The sequence below is a fragment of the Taudactylus pleione genome, unplaced genomic scaffold (genome assembly GCF_031769625.1).
Source record: "Taudactylus pleione unplaced genomic scaffold, aTauple2 ptg001318l, whole genome shotgun sequence".
In the NCBI taxonomy this organism is placed as follows: domain Eukaryota; kingdom Metazoa; phylum Chordata; class Amphibia; order Anura; family Myobatrachidae; genus Taudactylus; species Taudactylus pleione.
This window is the reverse complement of record NW_028285718.1, coordinates 1,992,743-2,006,788: the sequence shown is the minus strand read 5'-3', so window position 1 is coordinate 2,006,788 and position 14,046 is coordinate 1,992,743. Positions and strand designations below refer to the sequence as shown.

At 50.1% G+C, this 14,046-nt stretch overlaps 1 protein-coding gene across 1 annotated transcript in view; it reads right to left on the bottom strand.

The window, feature by feature from the left end:
* The window catches only part of LOC148443178 (cocaine esterase-like), an 87,809-nt gene that overhangs the window by 46,850 nt on the left and 26,913 nt on the right, over positions 1 to 14,046 (bottom strand). The window contains exons 4-6 of the mRNA XM_088463128.1: positions 11,391 to 11,524; positions 10,913 to 11,066; positions 7,194 to 7,307 (exon numbers count right to left, since the gene is read on the bottom strand). Of these exons, the coding sequence (XP_088319254.1) occupies positions 7,194 to 7,307; positions 10,913 to 11,066; positions 11,391 to 11,524 (402 nt within the window). The remainder of the gene's footprint in view (positions 1 to 7,193; positions 7,308 to 10,912; positions 11,067 to 11,390; positions 11,525 to 14,046) is intronic.

The following is a 14,046-nucleotide window of genomic DNA, read 5'->3' as shown; positions in this document are numbered from 1 at the left end:
GGTCCCCAGCAGCACAGAGTAGTGATGTCAGGCTGCTGTCACACTGATACAGGAAGTCACAGACTGAGAGTTATATAGTGGGAGGAGCAGGGTCCCCAGCAGCACAGAGTAGTGATGTCAGGCTGCTGTCATGTCAGGCTCCTGTCACACTGATACAGGAAGCCGCAAACTGAGAGTTATATAGTGGGAGGAGCAGGGTCCCCAGCAGCACAGAGTAGTGATGTCAGACTCCTGTCACACTGATACAGGAAGCCGCAAACTGAGAGTTATATAGTTGGAGGAGCAGGGTCCCCAGCAGCACAGAGTAGTGATGTCAGTCTGCTGTTACACTGATACAGGAAGCCACAGACTGAGAGTTATATAGTGGGAGGAGCAGGGTCCCCAGCAGCACAGAGTAGTGATGTCAGTCTGCTGTTACACTGATACAGGAAGTCACAGACTGAGAGTTATATAGTGGGAGGAGCAGGGTCCCCAGCAGCACAGAGTAGTGATGTCAGGCTCCTGTCACACTGATACAGGAAGCCACAGACTGAGAGTTATATAGTGGGAGGAGCAGGGTCTCCAGCAGCACAGAGTAGTGATGTCAGTCTGCTGTTACACTGATACAGGAAGCCACAGACTGAGAGTTATATAGTGGGAGGAGCAGGGTCTCCAGCAGCACAGAGTAGTGATATCAGGCTCCTGTCACACTGATACAGGAAGTCACAGACTGAGAGTTATATAGTGGGAGGAGCAGGGTCCCCAGCAGCACAGAGTAGTGATGTCAACCTCCTGTCACACTGATACAGGAAGTCACAGACTGAGAGTTATATAGTGGGAGGAGCAGGGTCCCCAGCAGCACAGAGTAGTGATGTCAGGCTCCTTTCACACTGATACAGGAAGCCACAGACTGAGAGTTATATAGTGGGAGGAGGAGGGTCCCCAGCAGCACAGAGTAGTGATGTCAGGCTCCTTTCACACTGATACAGGAAGCCACAGACTGAGAGTTATATAGTGGAAGGAGCAGGGTTCCCAGCAGCATAGAGTAGTGATGTCAGGCTCCTGTCACACTGATACAGGAAGCCACAGACTGAGAGTTATGTAGTGGGAGGAGCAGGGTCCCCAGCAGCACAGAGTAGTGATGTCAGGATCCTGTCACACTGATACAGGAAGTCACAGACTGAGAATTATATAGTGGAAGGAGCAGGGTCCCCAGCAGCACAGAGTGGTGATATCAGGCTTCTGTCACACTGATACAGGAAGCCGCAGACTGAGAGTTATATAGTGGAAGGAGCAGGGTTCCCAGCAGTACAGAGTAGTGATGTCATCCTCCTGTCACACTGATACAGGAAGTCACAGACTGAGAGTTATATAGTGGAAGGAGCAGGGTCACCAGCAGTACAGAGTAATTATGTCAGGCTGTTGTCACACTGATACAGGAAGTCACAGACTGAGAGTTATATAGTGGGAGGAGCAGGGTCCCCAGCAGCACAGAGTAGTGATGTCAGGCTCCTTTCACACTGATACAGGAAGCCACAGACTGAGAGTTATATAGTGGAAGGAGCAGGGTTCCCAGCAGCATAGAGTAGTGATGTCAGGCTCCTGTCACACTGATACAGGAAGCCACAGACTGAGAGTTATGTAGTGGGAGGAGCAGGGTCCCCAGCAGCACAGAGTAGTGATGTCAGGATCCTGTCACACTGATACAGGAAGTCACAGACTGAGAATTATATAGTGGAAGGAGCAGGGTCCCCAGCAGCACAGAGTGGTGATATCAGGCTTCTGTCACACTGATACAGGAAGCCGCAGACTGAGAGTTATATAGTGGAAGGAGCAGGGTTCCCAGCAGTACAGAGTAGTGATGTCATCCTCCTGTCACACTGATACAGGAAGTCACAGACTGAGAGTTATATAGTGGAAGGAGCAGGGTCACCAGCAGTACAGAGTAATTATGTCAGGCTGTTGTCACACTGATACAGGAAGTCACAGACTGAGAGTTATATAGTGGGAGGAGCAGGGTCCCCAGCAGCAGAGTAGTGATGTCAGGCTGCTGTCACACTGATACAGGAAGTCACAGACTGAGAGTTATATAGTGGAAGGAGCAGGGTCCCCAGCAGCACAGAGTAGTGATGTCATCCTCCTGTCACACTGATACAGGAAGTCACAGACTGAGAGTTATATAGTGGAAGGTACAGGGGCACCAGCAGTACAGAGAAGTGATGTCAGTCTGCTGTCACACTGATACAGGAAGCCACAGACTGAAAGTTATATAGTGGGAGGAGCAGGGTCCCCAGCAGCACAGAGTAGTGATGTCAGGCTGCTGTCACACTGATACAGGAAGTCACAGACTGAGAGTTATATAGTGGGAGGAGCAGGGTCCCCAGCAGCACAGTGTAGTGATGTCAGGCTGCTGTCATGTCAGGCTCCTGTCACACTGATACAGGAAGCCGCAAACTGAGAGTTATATAGTGGGAGGAGCAGGGTCCCCAGCAGCACAGAGTAGTGATGTCAGACTCCTGTCACACTGATACAGGAAGCCGCAAACTGAGAGTTATATAGTTGGAGGAGCAGGGTCCCCAGCAGCACAGAGTAGTGATGTCAGTCTGCTGTTACACTGATACAGGAAGCCACAGACTGAGAGTTATATAGTGGGAGGAGCAGGGTCCCCAGCAGCACAGAGTAGTGATGTCAGTCTGCTGTTACACTGATACAGGAAGTCACAGACTGAGAGTTATATAGTGGGAGGAGCAGGGTCCCCAGCAGCACAGAGTAGTGATGTCAGGCTCCTGTCACACTGATACAGGAAGCCACAGACTGAGAGTTATATAGTGGGAGGAGCAGGGTCTCCAGCAGCACAGAGTAGTGATGTCAGTCTGCTGTTACACTGATACAGGAAGCCACAGACTGAGAGTTATATAGTGGGAGGAGCAGGGTCTCCAGCAGCACAGAGTAGTGATATCAGGCTCCTGTCACACTGATACAGGAAGTCACAGACTGAGAGTTATATAGTGGGAGGAGCAGGGTCCCCAGCAGCACAGAGTAGTGATGTCAACCTCCTGTCACACTGATACAGGAAGTCACAGACTGAGAGTTATATAGTGGGAGGAGCAGGGTCCCCAGCAGCACAGAGTAGTGATGTCAGGCTCCTTTCACACTGATACAGGAAGCCACAGACTGAGAGTTATATAGTGGAAGGAGCAGGGTTCCCAGCAGCATAGAGTAGTGATGTCAGGCTCCTGTCACACTGATACAGGAAGCCACAGACTGAGAGTTATATAGTGGAAGGAGCAGGGTCCCCAGCAGCACAGAGTAGTGATGTCAGGCTGCTGTCACACTGATACAGGAAGCCACAGACTGAGAGTTATATAGTGGAAGGAGCAGGGTCCCCAGCAGCACAGAGTAGTGATGTCAGGCTCCTGTCACACTGATACAGGAAGTCACAGACAGAGAGTTATACAGTGGTAGGAGCAGGGTCCCCAGCAGCACAGAGTAGTGATATCAGGCTCCTTTCACACTGATACATGAAGCCACAGACTGAGGGTTATATAGTGGGAGGAGAAGGTTCTCCAGCAGCAGAGTAGTGATGTCAGGCTGCTGTCACACTGATACAGGAAGCCACAGACTGAGAGTTATACAGTGGGAGGAGCAGGGACCCCAGCAGCACAGAGTAGTGATGTTAGGCTGCTGTCACACTGATACAGGAAGCCACAGACTGAGAGTTATATAGTGGTAGGAGCAGGGTCCCCAGCAGCACAGAGTAATGATGTCATCCTCCTGTCACACTGATACAGGAAGCCACAGACTGAGAGTTATATAGTGGAAGGAGCAGGGTCCCCAGCAGCACAGAGTAGTGATGTCAGGCTGCTGTCACACTGATACAGGAAGTCACAGACAGAGTTATATAGTGGGAGGAGCAGGGTCCCCAGCAGTACAGAGTAGTGATGTCATCCTCCTGTCACACTGATACAGGAAGTCACAGACTGAGAGTTATTTAGTGGGAGGAGCAGGGTCCCCAGCAGCACAGAGTAGTGATGTCAGGCTCCTGTCACTCTGATACAGGAAGTCACAGACTGAGAGTTATATAGTGGGAGGAGCAGGGTCTCCAGCAGCACAGAGTAATGATGTCATCCTCCTGTCACACTGATACAGGAAGCCACAGACTGAGAGTTATATAGTGGGAGGAGCAGGGTCTCCAGCAGCACAGAGTAGTGATGTCAGGTTGCTGTCACACTGATAGAGGAAGCCACAGACTGTGAGTTATATAGTGGAAGGAGCAGGGTCCCCAGCAGCACAGAGTAATGATGTCAGGCTCCTGTCACACTGATACAGGAAGCCACAGACTGAGAGATATAGTGGAAGGAGAAGGGTCCCCAGCAGCACAGAGTAGGTAGTTCAGGCTCTTGCCATCTTGATGTTAGCAGACTGAGGAAAAAACATACCTCCCAACTTATGTGTAGTAGAAATAAGAATGTTTGCTCTCCCCAAAAAGTTGCATGGCCCCGTAATGGGGCGTGACCTCATGGGAAATGCCCTACACGCGAGCAGTGGTGTAACTAAAGGGGGTTGGGTGGGGCACGTCCCCGGGGTGCTGTCGGAACAGCGGCACTTGGGGGGGCGTGCGCCACTGGCAGCTGTCCAGGTCAATGGTTAGTGTGTAGTGCACTGGACTGCACTGAGGGCCCGATTCAGACCCGCTCGCTAGGCTGCGTTCGCACACAGCTGGCTGATTTTCATTATCTGTGCATGCGTATAAGACGCAGTGCGCGTGCGCAAACCAGTCACTGCGATCAGGAAGCGATCACACGTAGTACACAGACGGCTCGCAAGATTGAGTGACAGGACGAACCGTTTGTGGGTGGTGACAGGGGGAGGTAAATTAAAATGGGGGTGTGGTGGTGCGAACGTAGGCGTGCCTCTGCGTTCTAACAGCGTTTCAGGGGCGTGCTTAATTTACACAGAGCGTCATTGTACATGTCACCTGGCTGTGTTTCACACTGCAGCGATCGCAGTGCTTGCAGTAGGGTAGGGTCAACCACAAGTGCTGCGAGCAGGTCAAATGGTGCTCGATGGTACTTTGTAAGGCGCTGCGGAACACTTGTGGCGCCATATAAATTACAGATTCTTATTTTTAAGATGGAGTCTAGCTGCCATACGCAAGATGGCGTCGCGCACGCTAATTTTTACGCTGATTCCGTCTCAGCCACTAATCCAGCTTCGACAGTCTCGCTACAAAGGAGGCGTGCTGTCGATGGTGAGAGCACGCCCCCTTTGGTGGGCGTGCCGGGGCGTGGCTGGCCAGACGGAGGCGTTTCCATGGGAACGCCTACCGTCTGGGGCCGGCCCCACTGACATCACAAGTTATATCAGTGGGAGTGCTTTTGGCTCTGATAGAGCCAAATGCACTCCAGGGCTTGCGGCAATGAGACCCTACCACAAGGGTCTCGTCGCAAGTCCGATGGTCGCGATGGTCTTGACCATCGCGACCATCTTCCTGGCCGCTCATTATAGCTGTGGGTGGTCACCCACAGCTATACGAGCGGCCAGGATGCCGCTCTAAAAATTCAGAAAGACCGGCCCTGATTCAGAGCGCTGTGAAATAAATGCTGTGAAATAAAGACTATTTTGGTATCTAAGGTTTAATACGTGATAAGTAAGCCGTGTTTGATATTATACTGATCCGCACTTTATCCACAGCTTTCCGGTATCAACGGTGTGAAGATCGGAACATGCGTTCGCAACTTATGGACCGTAGAGATATAAAGAACCAAAATGTATTTTTGTGAAAGCAACAGCCTAGATGTGCATGCAGGGGAAATAGAGGAGGCAACAAGCTGTTAGACGCTGTTCTGTGTCCATTTGAACCAACCTGTTAAATTCCCTGTAACAAATACACCCGCACTGGGAACCAATGGGATCAGCAACAAACTCCTCTATTGTCCTGTCTATTTCTGGGGGGGTATAAATATGTGTGCTCTGACCCTGGGTTTCTAGTCTTCTTGCTGAATGCTGATTGACGGAGGTTATCTTGCTGATGCCGGGATCTGGTCCAGAGCGCTTGCGTATGTATAACTGTATTTGGGTCTGTATAATTTCTTTGCGCTAAATTGTACTTAGATCATAGCGTATAACTGACTGTACTTTTACTTGAATAATACTTTGTGCTTTGGAACCACAGGTTCAAGGTCTGGAGTCTTTATTTACTGTATGACTGCGTACGCAAAATAGCGTCATCCTTAGAGGTTTATAGGAAGGATATTAGAAGGTATAGGCAGGAGTGTATAGAGGTTCAAATCCAGAATCCTTAAGACCCATAGCGACGGCTTGCCCGTCGCTATCCGGGTCTCGCGCATGCGCACGACGGAGCCGAGTCCGTCATGCGCATGTGCACTGGGCCAACATCGACCCGCTTGCGAGCGCTCAGCGCTCGCGAGCGGGTCTGAATTAGGCCTATAGTGCAGGGATGATCTTGTGCTGGTGTAAAAATGCAGTTATTACAGGACAGGATGGTCTTGTGCTGGTGTAAGAATGCAGTTATTTCAGGACAGGATGGTCTTGTGCTGGTGTAAGAATGCAGTTATTTCAGGACAGGATGGTCTTGTGCTGGTGTAAGAATGCCGTTATTACAGGACAGGATGGTCTTGTGCTGGTGTAAGAATGCAGTTATTACAGGACAGGATGGTCTTGTGCTGGTGTAAGAATGCAGTTATTACAGGACAGGATGGTCTTGTGCTGGTGTAAGAATGCAGTTATTACAGGACAGGATGGTCTTGTGCTGGTGTAAAAATGCAGTTATTACAGGACAGGATGGTCTTGTGCTGGTGTAAGAATGCAGTTATTACAGGACAGGATGGTCTTGTGCTGGTGTAAGAATGCAGTTATTACAGGACAGGATAATCTTGTGCTGGTGTAAGAATGCAGTTATTACAGGACAGGATGGTCTTGTGCTGGTGTAAGAATGCTGTTATTACAGGACAGGATGGTCTTGTGCTGGTGTAAGAATGCAGTTATTACAGGACAGGATGGTCTTGTGCTGGTGTAAGAATGCTGTTATTACAGGACAGGACGGTCTTGTGCTGGTGTAAGAATGCAGTTATTACAGGACCGGATGGTCTTGTGCTGGTGTAAGAATGCAGTTATTACAGGACAGGATGGTCTTGTGCTGGTGTAAGAATGCAGTTATTACAGGACAGGGTGGTCCATGATAAGATACTTACATTTCTGATAAAAATAACTTCCTCCACAGAGGAGGCCATCAGGCCCGGCATAATGGCGACTCCGCTCTCTGCTATGGCTCTGTGGAACAAGCCTTTGGCTAAAGGAGACACCACCTGACAAGTAAAGAAATACAGTATATTGTTATATCAGTACATGTGTCTCAGCGCTGATCACAGCCTTTGTCTGGTGAACGTTCCGCATGGAGAGATGATCGCACACGACACATATGTGATGTAATTATAGAGATATTTCATCTGTGGGCCTGTTTTCAGATGTAGACGCTATTTCAATGTTCACGTAGCTGACCTATTATTGGTGGACTGTAAATGCGTCTTAGCTGCAATGCGCACATGCTGAGACTAAATTGCGATCAAATGCAACTACGTTTCAGGGGCGGGATGCTTTCTGCCGGTCATCTTATGCATGCCGGCGTTGGCAACGCAAAGGACCGCTCTGTCGGTAAGAGCAGCCCTTTGCCTTGGAGAGACTTTTGGTGCACATGCGCAGAAGGACACAAGCGCTGCGGGGGGTGCTGGGAGGGATCATCTATCAGCACTCTGCGGAGAGAACCCCATAGGCTTCTATGGGACCCATCATCAGGAAGATGGCGTTACCCACTGCAACCAAGCCCCAGAGTGCATCGCATTCCAGGGCTTGGTGCATATGAGAAATGCTGTCACACCCACATTTTCAGGGTTCGACCGCATTTTTCACCTTGCTGCATCCCGCCCGTGGTGAGAATTTATTCACAAGTGATTGACAGACAGGAAGTGTTGTGTGTAGGGTCTCAGGAAGTGTTGTGTGTAGGGTAACAGGAAGTGTTGTGTGTAGGGCAACAGGAAGTGTTGTGTGTAGGGCAACAGGAAGTGTTGTGTGTAGGGTCTCAGGAAGTGTTGTGTGTAGGGTAACAGGAAGTGTGTGTAGGGTAACAGGAAGTGTTGTGTGTAGGGTCTCAGAAAGTGTGGTGTGTTGGGCAACAGGAAGTGTTGTGTGTAGGGTAACAGGAAATGTTGTGTGTAGGGCAACAGGAAGTGTTGTGTGTAGGGCAACAGGAAGTGTTGTGTGTAGGGTAACAGGAAGTGTTGTGTGTAGGGTAACAGGAAGTGTTGTGTGTAGGGTAACAGGAAGAGGCAGCAAAAAAACGGTGACATGTCTGGTCCATTTTCAGACCGTGTCTCAGCCTATATCTGCAATCCCGTATGCAGGAAATATGGCGCTAGCATCTCAGTTCTAGCACGACCATAGGATGACTCATATGGACAATTATCGGAGGATCTGTGACCAGCGCTGTGTGTTTATAAGCACTTGCTTGGCTCTGCGAGGCCGCCGGTGGGCGTCTCAGTACATTCCCATGTATATTTTCCCATGGCAGCAGCATATAAAATCGCAGCAGCTAATGCATTAGTGCGCACGTCTGAACCAGGTGCCTATGTACTAACTGATATTGATACGTGATATTTTCTGTTATCCGTAGTCTTAGAGGCATTTTCCTCATGCTCAGATTTCTATCTGTAAGGAGTAGATTTCCTTGTTTAGATATAAGAATCTCTGAGGTTTATGGATCAAGCAGTGAAAAGCGTGAAGTGGAGAAGTTGCCCATAGCAACCAATCGGCTCCTACCTATTATTTTATAAACTGTACCAGATAAATGCTGCTTCAAAGCTGGTTGCTATGGGCAACTTCTCCACTGGTCCACGCTTTTCACTGCTTGATGAGAGAGAGAGAGAGAGATCCCTCCCAGCATGCCCCGTGGCCGCTGCGTCACTAGGCACATGCGCAGATGGACTCCCGGGTCATAAACCCGGAAGTCCATGGTGCAGCGCAGATCGCAAAGGACAGCTCTTATCGGAACAGCTGTCCTTTGCGCTACTGACCGTATATGTTAGTGCAAATGTGATCAGTAGGTATGCGGAGCATGGCAGGATGTACTCAGAAAGGTCAGTACATCCCGCACAGTGGGCCTGATTCACACCCACTCGTGAGCGCTCGCAAGCGGGTAGATGTTGGGCCAGTGCGCATGCGCACGATGGACCCGGCTCCGTCGTGCACATGCGCGAGACCCGGATAGCGACGGGCAAGCCGTCGCTATGGGTCTCGCTACAAAAGGGGCGTGCTGTCGATGGTGAGTGACAGCAGGCACCCTTTGGTGGGCGTGCCGGGGGCGTGGCTGGCCAGACGAAGGCGTTCCCATGGGAACGCCTACTGTCTGGGGCCGGTCCCACTGACATCACAAGTGATGTCAGTGGGAGTGCTTTTGGCTCTGATAGAGCCAAAAGCACTCCAGGGCTTGCGGCAGACGAGACCCTACCACAAGGGTCTCGTCGCAAGCTCGATGGTCAAGACCATCGCGACCATCTTTTTGGCCGCTTGCTATAGCTGTGGGTGGTCACCCACAGCTATGCGAGCAGCCAGGAGGCCGCTCCAATATTAGGTAGGAGGGCCCTGATTCAGAGCTAGTGCTCTGCCAGAGCGTCCGAATCTGAATCAGGGCCAGAGAGAGAGAGAGAGAGAATGGATGAGAAATAGCGCTATCTAGTGTAACTTTATGATGTTTGTGTGAAATAATGTGTTTAAAAAACTAATTGAGAGCCGATAAAGTGGGGGGCGTATCAGAAGCATACAAATATGAGGTTTATCAGAAATGGCTTTTAGGTTCCTCCAATTGTTGTCTTCTGGATTTTGTATCAAATTCAATACCCCCAAAAAATTCCCCCCCCAAAAAATAAAATAAATAAAACATAATGTAACACTGATAAAGTGCTAGCGCTTTAACATAAAGGGCCTGATTCAGAGCCGCTCGCAAGCAGCCGCTCGTTCGTTCTGTCCGATGTTTGCCCAACTGCGCATGCGTACGGATCGTTATACGCATGCGCGAACCAGTCAGTGCGGTCGAAATTCATGTGCTCGCAAAATAGCGAATGCCTGATAATTTGAGTGACAGGATGAGGCGTATGTGGGTGGTAACGGGGGAAGGTGCTTGAAAACGGGGAGTGGAGATCCGAACGCAAGCGTGCTTAAAGGTCAAAACGGGCGTTTTATGGGTGTGCATATTTTAAACAGCAGCGTCACTGACCACGTCACTGGGTTATCTTGTAGCCAGAACTGCTCGCAAAATTGTGGTAGCAAAAACCAACCCCAAGAATAGCGAGCAGTTCATACCCTGGTCGATGTACTCGATTAATCTAATAAATAGCGGACATGACGTAGGATGCGAGCGGCCAGGGGGCGTAGTTTTTCAAAAAACGACCGCAAGTTTTGTTCGCTCGTTCAGACCTAGAGGCGTGAACAGACCACAAAGAGCGAACGGTTGATTTGAATAGCCACCCCCTTTTTCTGGACGAGCGAGCGCTAATTGCGTCCGGCTCTGAATCAGGCCCAAAGTGTTTAGCTCTACAATATTAGCGAGAGCCCAACTCTCCAAAAATTAGAGACCTATTGAGAGTCGCAGTGATTACTAAATGTAAGTGCTGTGCTTAGGACTTCTGTTTTGTGAGAGGGACATTAGGTCCCTGCACTCTCAGGGGTTTACTTACCAAAGTGCGGGGTTTTATAAGTGTAGATGTTGCCCATAATCTATGTACAGTATGTATGTCTGTATGTATGTATGTCTGTATGTATGTATGCATGCATGTACAGTATATATATATATATATATATATATATATATATAATTTTAGATATATATGCAATCCAAATGATCTTCATAAATAGAACATACCAGGGCGGAGACACTGATTCCTCCAGCAGACTCCCCAAATATAGTGACTGAGTTGGGGTCACCTCCGAAATCTGCAATGTTTCCCTGAACCCACCGGAGAGCCTCCACCTGATCCAAGAACCCGTAGTTTCCCGGTATCTGATCATCACCAGAACTGGGGCAGAGAGACACTGTAAGTTACATCCGATATTAACACTCTAATTTATGATCAATAACTGGAGAAACTGGTGCAATGTTCCGATCTGCGGATCTAGTAGAAATTCCCCCTCCCTCTCCCTTTATAACATCAAGAATTGTTTTTAAATAAAAATATCTCTTTTCATTTTTAAAACAATTATTATCACCCTAAATGTAGAATGACATAAATATTATGTATAACTGACCCTGCCAGGATTTCTGCACATTACTACTTGTATGTGTAGGCATTGCTTTGTGTACATGTATGTACGTGGCATGTGACATGCAAAGTAGGAGTTACCTGAGGAAACCCATGAGTCCCAGCCGATACTGAATTGAAACCAAGATAACGTTTTCATAGGCGCTCATCGCGTAACCCTCACACATCATGGCTGCTCCCATCACCAAGCCGCCTCCGTGTATAAACACCATCACCTGGACGGGAACATAAAGTGTACCGTTACCTGAGCGACATACCATCATCTGCCAACTCCTATCTGCCTCTCTGGGCATGGCGAATGTTCCCGGGAAGGTGCCACCAGTGGTAGCACCCCAAGGAAAAGCCAGGAAAGCTGCTGCTCTTTCTCCAACCATGGTATACCCCCAATTTGTGGGGTGATGACGGACCCCATGGCTGTAAGGGGCCCCAGGATATTCCTGCTGGTATTACCACTTTGCGGTGTAATTATGGGCTGCACAATAAGCAGTAAATGAGATGTGCTGTCTGTGTTAGGATTGGTTGGCTTGTGGCATGTTACCGGAGCGCAATGCAGTCACATGTTATTGTTGGGTAACCGAGACCTTTTCTTATATGTAATACAGTAATGAGGAGTGTGCCTAGTATACAGTATGTAACATTTGTTTACTGTAAATACTCTATGCCAGACCCTATAGTGAGTCAGATCCTGTCTAAGGGCCTGATTCAGGGATATATAGTAACCCCATGGTTAGCGCACACCGCCGATGTTTGGGAGTCTGCGCATGTCCAGAATGGGTCCTACAATCTCGCACACAGTTCCCCCAAGCCTCTGCCTGATTGACTGATGAAACCATTTTGGGGCAGTGCAGGGGTGCCCCTGTTTTCTGGGAGAGATGAGGCCAGGATCTGCATCCATGGACGCAGACTTCCTAGCCTCGCTAGCCGCCAGGAGCTTGAGTAATGAGTAATCTGAGGCTTAGGAAAGATTCCTGGACTGCACACCCTGAATATATATAATGGGAGGTGCTACCTGTTGAGACTTCTTGCAGGCACAGGAACAGACAAATCACAGGTGCGCAACTCCAAATTACTTACTATATATAAATACATTATGCAATAAAATTTTACAATAAAAATCTGAGGCTTACTCAGCTGACCGATGCTGGGCAACATTACGACCATTGGTCACAGATGCTGACAGGAGGCGTCCCGTCAGGGGCGTTTCTAGAGAGGAGGGGGCCCATGTGCAATCTCCGACACGGGCCACCTCCTCTCCGCCTGTGCGTGGCCAGAGCCGGAGTTATAGACTCTGGGCACTAGAGTGTGCCCAGAGTTTATAGTGTATGCTCAGGTCACCGGGAAAATGGCCGCGGCGGCCATTTTCCCTGTACTGCGCATGCACAAACGATGAGAAAATAGCCGCCGCGGCCATTTTCCAGTCGTTTCGCAGCACCGGACACCTGCGCCGTCGTGGGACTCCGGAAAGGTAAGTAATATTATGGGTGCAGGGTATGCGGTGTGGGGCCCCCCTGGACCAAGGGGCCCGTGTTCCCCACACACCCTGCACCCATTATAGATACGCCCCTGCGTCCAGTTTTTTCAGACGCCTCCTGCAGCATTAGCATTTTAGACGGATGATATTACACAGCTGCTTGTGTGCGGCTTGTGTGCTGCTTGTGTGCGGCTTGTTTGCTGCTTGTGTGCGGCTTGTTTGCTGCTTGTGTGCGGCTTGTGTGCGGCTTGTGTGCGGCTTGTGTGCTGCTTGTGTGCGGCTTGTGTGCTGCTTGTGTGCTGCTTGTTTGCTGCTTGTGTGCGGCTTGTGTGCAGCTTGTGTGTGGCTTGTGTGCGGCTTGTGTGCTGCTTGTGTGCTGCTTGTGTGCGGCTTGTGTGCTGCTTGTGTGCGGCTTGTGTGCTGCTTGTGTGCGGCTTGTGTGCGGCTTGTGTGCGGCTTGTGTGCTGCTTGTGTGCTGCTTGTTTGCTGCTTGTGTGCGGCTTGTGTGCAGCTTGTGTGTGGCTTGTGTGCGGCTTGTGTGCGGCTTGTGTGCGGCTTGTGTGCTGCTTGTGTGCGGCTTGTGTGTGGCTTGTGTGTGGCATGTGTGCTGCTTGTGTGCTGCTTGTGTGCGGCTTGTGTGCTGCTTGTTTGCTGCTTGTGTGCTGCTTGTGTGTGTCTTGTGTGCGGCTTGTGTGCTGCTTGTGTGCTGCTTGTTTGTTGCTTGTGTGTGGGTTGTGTGGGGCTTGTGTGCTGCTTGTGTGCTGCTTGTGTGGCTTGTGTGCTGCGGCTTGTGTGCTGCTTGTGTGGCTTGTGTGTGGCTTGTGTGCTGCGGCTTGTGTGCTGCTTGTGTGCGGCTTGTGTGCGGCTTGTGTGCTGCTTGTTTGCTGCTTGTGTGCGGCTTGTGTGCTGCTTGTGGGGCTTGTGTGCTGCTTGTGTGCTGCTTGTGTGGCTTGTGTGCTGCGGCTTGTGTGCTGCTTGTGTGGCTTGTGTGTGGCTTGTGTGCTGCGGCTTGTGTGCTGCTTGTGTGCGGCTTGTGTGCGGCTTGTGTGCTGCTTGTGTGCGGCTTGTGTGCGGCTTGTGCGTGGCTTGTGTGCGGCTTGTGTGCTGCTTGTGTGCTGCTTGTGTGCGGCTTGTGTGCTGCTTGTGTGAGGCTTGTGTGCGGCTTGTGTGCTGCTTGTGTGCTGCTTGCGTGCGGCTTGTGTGCGGCTTGTGTGCGGCTTGTGTGCGGCTTGTGTGTGGCTTGTGTGTGGCATGTGTGCTGCTTGT